The 10,182-nt window shown below is 43.1% G+C and overlaps 1 protein-coding gene across 1 annotated transcript; it reads left to right on the forward strand.

The window, feature by feature from the left end:
• Nucleotides 1-972: 972 nt before the first annotated feature.
• Nucleotides 973-9,712, forward strand: rnd1b (Rho family GTPase 1b). The gene is given in 6 exon segments (XM_053425259.1): nt 973-1,048; nt 1,051-1,316; nt 1,813-1,900; nt 8,577-8,686; nt 8,805-8,939; nt 9,467-9,712. Coding segments are annotated over 6 exon segments (921 nt in total).
• Nucleotides 9,713-10,182: the final 470 nt, after the last annotated feature.

A 10,182-nucleotide genomic window follows, 5' to 3' on the forward strand; every position in this document is an offset into this window, starting at 1 on the left:
TATGTTTTTATAATATAACATGAATAATGTGAATGTTAAATGTTTCCCTGATCTTTGGAGTGCAGCTTTTTGCTCCCATATATGTGGAGTATGGAAGTGACAAATAAAACGGAATCTGAAGCAGCTGAGTTGTTTGCCTGCAATTGACTTGGCTCTGTCGTGCAGATTAAAGTTAACTAATTAGTCCGCGGCGGATTTGTCTTCGGGTCCCGTTGGGCTCGGCTGGTGGTATGCTATCGATCCAGCGAGTCAAATCAATCCAATCAATCAATTTGCTGCAGGCTAAGTGTGGAGACCCACAGGTGACAAAACAGAGCTCTGCAGCGACTGACTCTAAAAAGCCCGAACACACTGATTTTAAATGAGTGTAAATTCAATGATTAGAGAAAGACACAGACTTACAATCCACTGCCAAATGTGGCCCGGACATGTTTTGTACAGCTTGGGCCTATTCACCAGTAACCACACGGACAAGTTTAGGGTCACAGGAAGGCCAGTAGTGCTGCATCATTGCCTGAAGTCGCCCACATCCTCATTCCATCCGGGTATCTAGCAGTAAAAGGTTTTAATGAAATAAAAAAATCGTTTTGTTTTAAGGTGTTTTTAAAAGAAAAGATAAAACATATCTGCTTTCTTCATCCTTAAAGTAGATCTTCATTTGTCTGCACTATATTTTTTTTATAATTTTCATTTTTATATCCTTTTTTTTCTTTTAAATGTAATTTTAACATGTTCTTAGGTTTCTTAAAACCTGCTCTCTCATTTTTTTGAATTACATTTTAACATTCTGCATTTCTTATTATTATTACTGATGTTATTATCATTATTATTATGAGTACAACTACTAGTAGTAGTAGTAGTAGGAGTAGTATATTCTTCTCAGTATAACCTTCGTCAGTGTTCTGAACTAAATGGAAAATGAAACTGTTGCATCCTTGACTCTGATGTTGATCACTGAGTTGCAGCAGGAGGATGTTAGAAAGCCTGTGGAATGCTGCGCTCTGATTGGCTGCCGCTCGCCCATATATAGAGCCGCAGTGGCAAATTCAATCAGATCAACTGCGGGCATCCAGAGAGAGAGAGGGACTCACAGGGACGCTCATAACACCACACTGGGAATCAAACCTGCGCTGCTCTGCTGCTTGCATCTGATTTTTTTTTCTCAATACCAAACACACTGGACCACAGTTACCATCATGAAGGAAAGGAGAAATACACAACCGCTGGTCGTGAGATGTAAACTGGTTCTTGTGGGAGACGTTCAATGCGGAAAAACAGCGATGTTGCAAGTCCTGGCGAAGGACTGTTATCCAGAGGTAATGTTCCGATGCACTGATGTGCTTCCTCTATTCGCAGAAAACAAATCATTTGCTTTGTATTTTCATTCTAATCAGATTCTCTTTGAACAACTGAAGACGGCAAAAAAAAAAAAAAAAAAAGAAGCAGTGCGTCTGTTGCGGATATTGTTCTCATGCGCATTTTTCTCGGATCTCATCCTTTCGCTTTAGTTTGTATCCGTGTACCGTAAAATACTTTAAAATGCAGAATCTGTTCCCTGGCATTAGCCCGTGAGGTTGTATTCCCTTTACATGCACGTGTGGCTGCTTCCCTGGCGCATGTGCTGCAGTGATCCAAGTGATTGATGGATCTGAAATCGCATCACATTCCGATGAGGCTCATGTTCATTTGATTACTTGATGCGTGTTATTTTATTTATTTATTTTGTGTGTGTCGCACTAATGATCCTGATAACATGCCGTTCCCCCTGACACCTCCACACTAATGGCCCCGCGCTGCTAATTGCTCCCCCAGACCTACGTGCCCACGGTGTTCGAGAACTACACGGCCTGTCTGGAGCTGGAGGAGCAGCGAGTGGAGCTCAGCCTGTGGGACACCTCAGGTAAGTGATCCGCCTCTGCTCCTCTCATCTGGGTGGCCTGTCGTGGCCTGCCGCCGTCTGTCTGCGCCACGGAGGGAGTAGGCAGGGGATCAGGAATGTAATGAGAGTAGGGAAGATAGTGGCGGAGACAACAGTTGAGTTCATTCTACTGACGGACACGCATCATGTGCACCTGTTGAGCCTGATACATCCTATAGATTAATCATTCTATTGTATAATAATAATTAAAATTTTCCATATAGCACCAATGAAAAAGGTTACACAATTTTATTTTACAAAAAAGATGGGAATAAAACGACACAGAACAATACAAAAAATAAGAAAGATAACAATAATAAAAAAATATACCATATTAAAATAAAGAACATTTATCAAAAAAACAGGAAAAAAAATCAGGCTTTATTAAATAATAAAAGCAAAGACTTAGAAAAAAAGATGACAACTCCAATCTTTTCAGGGAAGGGGTTTCAGAGCCTCAGGGACATTCCAGAGCCCCTTATCCAGTGGTCAAACACCCACTAACCTCTAGCTTTTGTCTCCAATTTATACCATTAGCTTTCACTCCCAGGTCAAATGATGCAGGAGATTTTATTGGCAGTTATAGAAACAAGACACCTAGGTCACTCCTCCTTCTTTTTTAATTTGGCAAATCTTGAAGCTGCACCTTATCTGGTTGCCACGTTATGACGTGTATTTAACTTCCGGTTCTTGGTGCGTAAAAAGCCATGAACGTTTGTGTACTTTATCGTTTTTTACTTGCGCACATCATTTGATTCTTCGTATCATGCAAGATGGGGAAACAAGCAGAAAGACAAACTCCTCTACTAGTAATAGCAAAGGAGTCAATCACCTTTTTGTGTGTGTTTACCCACGTTTAAAAATCCTGTGTGTACCCACAAATTGTATTGTACAGCAAGTTTTAAAGGTAAAACCTACATTTTGGGATTGAGCATTGGGAGTTTGTAGCTCTTCATCACCCGATGAATTGTTTCCATGTGGCAGGAAGAGGGATTGACGTGTCCATAAGAGCATGTCTGTGTTTCACTGGAAACTATTGGCAGGAAGACCGGGATTATTCCACTTCACTTGTTGTTATTGCTGACTTTGTGCATCATATGTTCATTTACACAAAGCGTGAAAAAGAGGGTCAATGTGTCAGTGTGGATCTCCCCGGGGATCTGTTGTTCAGCGTGTTGACCTGAATTCTGTGAGCACGGGTCTGGAGCACCTGTTTGATTCCCCCTTCATGCCTGCTGCACAATGGCTTTATCCCTCTGCCTGTACTCTGAGCTTTACATATCTGCAATATCATTAGGTCACCGTGGCTGAGTGAGCCGGCTCGTGTGTGTCTGTACGACAAATCCTTTATGTAACAGATCCACTTGCATGAGACCATGCAGTTTGTTCTCCTTTTTTTTTCAACCCAAACATCATCCCAAAGCGGCAGTAGGGAGGCAGTGAGTGTAATTCTCTCCCCAGACCAAATCCTGCTTTTTAATCCCAGACTGGGGACCTTGGGTCAGGCCAGCATGAGTGGGCCCGGTGCCTGCAGAAGATGGACATGCAGGGAGACATCCTGTCGAGCAGGAAGGTTTTTCTGGAGCAGACAGACAAGAGGCAGCTCAGAAACTCTGGTGACCTGCATTCCCCTCCATATGCTGCCCCAGGTCACCACTCAAACAGCATGATGCAGGGGATTAAGACTCTGAATAGGACCACTGGGCCAACACCCCGTCTGACTTATCCAATGAGTCTCACACACTTTCTCTCTCTCTCTCTCTCTCTCTCTCTCTCTGTCTCTCTCTCTCTCTCTCTCTGTCTTTTTCTTAATTCTTTTCCCGTCGCTCCCTTGTTAGCCAAGGAGAAAAAAAACGTTGGTTTCCGGCTTGTCCTCAACTTCGAGAAACAATGAACAGAAACAATGACAAATGCTGTACGATATTTTACAAAAGTAGTGTAGCATTGTAACTGAGTGCAAGATATAGTCAACCTTTTTTTTTATTACAATGAGGAAGAGACCTCATTTACAGAATATAGAAAATAAACAAAATATTCCCCAAAAAACAAGAACACAAATATGAAACTGTAACTGCAAAGTAACAAAAGAAAGAGCAAAAGTAAATGTGTTCGGATTAAGTACAGTACTTTAAATTTGATTTAAAGCAAAAATAATGAAAAACTTAAATTGCCCTCAGGATAACAAAGCGTTGAGCTTTAGTTCTATACTGTACATAAATCTATAAATTAACCCACAAAATCCACCAAACCCTGCATTGATGTACATTTTTCAATTTTATTTTATAAAACAGGCTTTGGGTTTGATTGAAAGCCTTTTCAATTTCCTCTTCCACTTAGAGGAGAACTTACATCTCCTCCTCCTCCCTCTTATTTTCTTTATAGACGTATCTCCTGTCAGTGCTGCTGGTGATGGACGACAGGGGCAGGAGCAATTTGTTGCTCGCACTGTACAGTTTACTCTTCTTACTGTAATTTGCTCTGATTGTGTGGAACCGAGAGAGTCTCCTCATTATCCCAACTCCCCTTCATTGATTAGACTGACCTCATCACCGGCCCCACATGGCAGGCAGCTCCTTCCACACGGCTCCGCCATTGGATTTACAGACCAAAATCAATCCACGGGTTTTAATCAGCCCAGTCTGATCGGACATGCGCGGGGGGGGGGAAGAGAAGAGAGCATGAGGAAGGAAGGCGAACACTGTCCATCGGCTGTAACTCATGAACAGAGGATAATGGATCTTGTTATGGAGTTAGTGAGTAATTTCTTTCAGGTTGAATGCTCTTTCAGATAAATCTATTGAGGTTTAGAGGATGCTGGTATCTATAATAATTTCTTAAATGATATAAAGCTTAATGAAAGTTAGTTGGAATGAGCCCAATTTCCATTTAAAGTGATGAAACACTCTGTATAATTGTAGCGGAGAGACATTGTTAATAGACAATAACTTTGTTAATGGTTAGATATCTCACTCAATTCTAATGGCCACTCAGCTCGCAGTGATGTTAAGGTTCAGTCTATCTAAAGGATGCAGCTAATGATTATTTCCATTCTAGATTTATCCTCTTTATGGTTAATCGATTAATCGCTCGCTCCATAAAATCTAAGAAACTTCTTAAACAGACGGTTGTTTGACTCAACCTCAGAATCCACAGCGTGATGAGCTTTGACAGTGTCAGGTTTCAAAGCAAAGCTTGTTAGACTTCCAGACGTGGCGATGCACAGGAACAAAGAATCATCCGCCCTCTCCCTGCAGGGGGCTTCACTGCTGATTCTGACTGACTCTGGCATGTGAAACCAGGAAACAACTGTCTGATGCAACGTATTGTGGGTTTTTGGCCATGTCTGTAAAGCCCATAGTTATCAGCAGCAGCAGCAGCACAGCTCCCAAACGGCTGAGTGTGGGTGGAGGGGCAGGGCTATACGCGCTCATCCCCAAATCTGTGAGTCATCCCATCACTGGATCATTTATCTGTCTGACCCCTGTATTCTCTCTGCTGGAGAGGAGTGTGCTAATGATGGAGACGGGCTATGTCACTCAGTTGATTAAGCACAGAAATACACTCGCTCATGCACGCACGCACGGCGAGTCGGATCCTCCCATCCCCCACCTGTGTGCTCCAACACAAGTCTTGGCCCTGTGAAGCCTACTTTCATACTGAATGGCCCAATTTCCACCTCAACTACGCTTGGCTCTGGGCACTGCACCATCGAGAAGGATGGAGCCCAGTTCAGCCACATGGAATTTGGTTATACTTGTTTTCATTTCCCCTCAGTTCGTCAGCCTCGCTCTCCACGTTTCATGCCTCACAAACTCTCCATCTGTTGTAGCGGCGTGCTGTTGAGAAAAGGGGGAGAAAGGAAAAACATTTGGGCCACGGTTAGGCGCTGCATGTGCATTGATCTGTCTATCCGAGGCTTTCTCTCGGCCGTGGCAAAGAAAAGAAGGAGGGATGAGAGTGAGAGAGTGGGAGACTGGTACCCTGTGATATCACACTGCAGGGGGTGAAGGATTAATGGCATAGGAGGGCACTTTGGGATCCGCCTCAGTAGGATGCGCTGCTTTCCCTCCTCTCTTCCTCTTCTTTTTTTTCTTGAAACACAATTGAAACTGTGATTTCTTCCCGGATTAGAAGCTAGATCCTGGAGTTTAGGAAAAAAGAGCTGCGGAGGATGCAGATCTTTAAATACTACCATTTTCACATTCATATCATTTTTCATTTACCTTTACGGGTGGTACAAATATGCTTTCATGGATCCTTTGTCCCAAAAGAAGATAAAATAAATTTCATTGGAGGGTTGGGAAACCAAAATACTCCCTAGATGTGTCCTCCCTCACCCTTCCCCCTTGACAGGATAATACTACTAAACTAATTTGTCAGCTTTAATTGCTGAGGCTCTCTGACCCCCTGCACAGCATCTTTGTGGCTTTTCATTGATTAGATCACTGGCTATTTAATGTAGAATCACACCCAGGTTCCCGGCAGAGTGATCACCCCCTTTGCAATGTGATTGAGAAGATTTATAGTGCCTCAGAGACACAACACACACACACACCGACTCAACATCCCGGTTGGGCTAATTGCTCTGGTGTGAATGTGTGTCAATTTTCACAGTCAGCTAACGCAAAGTTGTCTGAGAAATTGTGTGTGGGCATTAAATGAAAGTAAATTTCATTCTTAAGGTGGCTTCTCACTTCTTGTTGAATACAGTTGAGGTGAATCATTTAAGTTAATCAGAATATTTCAATTAAATTACTATAAAACATGAGAACGGTCATTTTTATTCTAAAGACATAGAAACAAACGTAATACACACAATTGCGTCCCTTTGTTCCTTTGCAGTGATGTTTACGTTCTCCAGGACCCTGAGCCCTGAGGAATTTCATCACAGCTTGGCATTATTCCACCCGGCAGCTGGCAATTTCTGTTTCACCCTTTGATAATGTGGAAAATCATTAAGTATTCATGGAACTGATCTGTATGCAAACATCCATGTTGCCTGTGCTTTATTTTTCATATGTTTTCTTCTGATGCATTGTTTTCTATGGTGTAAATCAATTAGGCTGGGTTGTGTAACGTGTAATGAGAGATTACAAACACCGCCTCTGTTATCTGCGGCTATAAGAGGCACAATGAATCCCTTTTGGGATTCACACGGAGCCTAAAGTAAACATGTTAATCCCATTGAGCTGCTCCTCTTCTGTTTCATCTTATCACAGATTGCCATCACCTCTGGCTGCAGCCACATTTAAATGTGCGAGCGTGTGCGTTTCATTAGGTGTGGTGCTGGCATTGAATGTGTGTTCTTGTGCGATGGATGTGTGTATCTGTGGTCCCCAACTCTGTTGCAGAGCAGAGGAATGTCCCCAGCAGTAGGTGGGCGGGCAGTTTGCTGTGTAAAATGATTGATTGGCAGTTAAGGCGAGCCTTTATGGAGAGGTGGGAGGAATGCCTGATGTAGATGGCGGATTTCAAGGCTGTTGCTGTGGTAACAGAGGGACTGGAGGTATCAGCGCAGAGCGGAGGGTTTGTGGGGGGGGTGGGGGGGGTGGGTGGCTTACTTAAGGATTCCGAGCATGAGTGGGAGCGTCTGCCTGCCCCGAGCCCCACCGTTTCACTTGCGTAATCTACTGCAAGAGAAGATCAATGAGGATTTAGTGCTCGATTGTCATCTTCTGTCCCTCTGAAAGGCCAGCAGCGGATAGAGGAGCCGGGGGGGGGGGGGGGGGGGATTCAGGGACAGCAAAGTGAGGCTCAGCAGGAGAAGTGATGCCGATTTCACCTAATCCCTGCAGCTGTATTCTACCTCCGCGTCTCCATCACACATTTCTACTGACCATCGGCCTGTTGTCATAGCGATCAATACCTCAAACAGTCCCCTCTTTAAATGAATTCATTATTGGCTCAACACACGAAGGCTTACATATTTTATAATGCAAATTAAGCTTGTAACTTTGATGTGATTGGTAGAAGCCTTTTAATGTGAAATATTATCTCCCAGTTTAAAAATATCAAAAGACTGTTTTTCATCAAACATTAAGGGGAAAAATTTGTATAGATAAACTTTGAGAACTACAAGCTGTAAGTTTGTTAATGTGTTACCGTGAAGATGAATTAAGCACTGAGGATATTTGGCTATATTTCAAAATGGTGGCCTCGATAGATTCACCTGATATTTTTATCTCACAAATCAACAGTAGATGTCAATGAAACTCAATCGGAACAAGAAGAACATACACGTTCACCAAGGCTGATTGACAAACATTAAACTGAATATCTTCTCTAATTTACCTGAAATCAATATTCGTTCCCATACAGTAACTGAAAAAGGACAATTATTTTATTGAGTCTTGAACTCTAGTTTAAAATTCCACCTGTTGATAGATATCTACAGATGTTATATTTTTCAGCCAAGTAAAAATCTCACAATGAAATATAAAAATCCAGATCCACAAAAAATGCCATCAAGTCTCCTGATAACCCGTCTAGTAGTCTTTGGGGTAATTCTGTTAAATAACAGAAACAAGCACAGATGAAAAATGAACCCCATCACCACCAATGTAGTTGTTCTGTGTTCTGATCTCACCTCTATTTGAAATCCAGAGGTATCAGTGTGTTTTTCTCTGTCTTGATGATTCTCTCGTCTCTACCCCATAAGGTTCTCCATACTATGACAACGTGAGGCCTCTGTGCTACAGTGACTCAGATGCAGTGTTGCTGTGTTTTGACATCAGCCGTCCTGACACTGTGGACAGCAGCCTGAAGAAGGTGAGCAGCTTCTGCACCTAGCGTCTCACTGCTGCTTTTATTGAGATTTATTTTCTTTGTATAGTAAACCGTTATTCACTGTCCACTGAAATAACACCTGACCTTTTTGCGTTCACAGTGGAAAACTGAGATCCTAGACTTCTGTCCCAGCACACGCATCCTGCTCATTGGCTGTAAGATTGACCTGCGCACAGACGTCTGCACGCTGATGGAGCTGTCCAATCAGAAACAGACTCCCATCGCTTATGAGCAGGTGAGGCACAATGGGTTAGCACATTAGCACAATCAGGAGAATATTCCATCTGAACAGAAACGATGCATGGCAACAATGACTTAGAGCATTTATCAAACATTTTCTTTGTAGGCTTCATATTTGTCTTTATTTTATGTGAGGGGCCGTTTGATATTGATGCACAGTATGCATCATATTATCTGTTCAGGCTGTTAGCAACACATCTTGATGCCACTTCACTCATTGTCATCTGAGACTTTCAAATATTTTTAAACGGTTCTCGCATCAGACTCTTGAGATATACATATATATATATACACACACTCTATTCAATTGTATATAATGACAAAGGAAATAGGAATACAATTAGTAACCTGACCCACCCGTCAGTGAAGCATGATCTTAATTTTTTTGCCATTTTATTGGCTTGCCAGGACATTTCCCCCTGAGCCTCTCGCCCACAGTGACACTGCTACAATTAAAAAGCTCTGAGAATTTATTAAGGGATGTTTTGAACAGCGCCCTTCATCGCTCCACTTACTTTTCAGGGCTCTGCCATGGCCAAGCAGCTGGGTGCAGAGGCTTACCTTGAGTGCTCGGCGTTCACTTCGGAGAAGAGCATCCACAGCGTGTTTCGCACCGCAGCGATGGCCTGCATCAACAAGCTGCAGCCGCTCCAGAAGCCCAGCCCCACACGCCGCCTCTCCAAAAGACTGCTCCACCTGCCCAGCAAGTCGGATTTGCTCTCCTCCACCTTCAAGAAGGAGAAGGCCAAGAGCTGCTCGGTCATGTGAGTGAAGACCTCTCGGGTTACAGTCCTCACATGCGACCCCCGGCCCCCTTGCCTCTTTGGTCTCGGGGAAGGGGGGGTGGGCATGATGGTTTTATCAGGGCTTCCTGCTGAATCCTTCCCTCACCCCCCCGGAAACCAAAACGCCCCTCAGAAGAGGTGGACACCACGCTGTCCACTTGCTCCTGAACCTTTTAGCGCACATCCATCTTTCTCCACTACTGTTAATCTCGCTTATAAACAAACCGTATCAGTCAAGGTTTGATCATTGAGCTCTCATGTCTTCACCTGTAAACAGTATGCAACTAAACTGGTGTTACATCTGTCTGATTTTACTCTCTCTAGGCACATGTTGATTTTGTCCAATATGTGCAACGTGTGACGTTTAATCTTGTGATGTAAATGCCTCTTAGACAATTCAATGGATATTTTTCTAAGTGCAAAACTAAACCTAGCATGAGACCGTCAGGAATT

This window comes from Pleuronectes platessa, chromosome 6, assembly GCF_947347685.1.
Source record: "Pleuronectes platessa chromosome 6, fPlePla1.1, whole genome shotgun sequence".
Lineage (NCBI taxonomy): Eukaryota > Metazoa > Chordata > Actinopteri > Pleuronectiformes > Pleuronectidae > Pleuronectes > Pleuronectes platessa.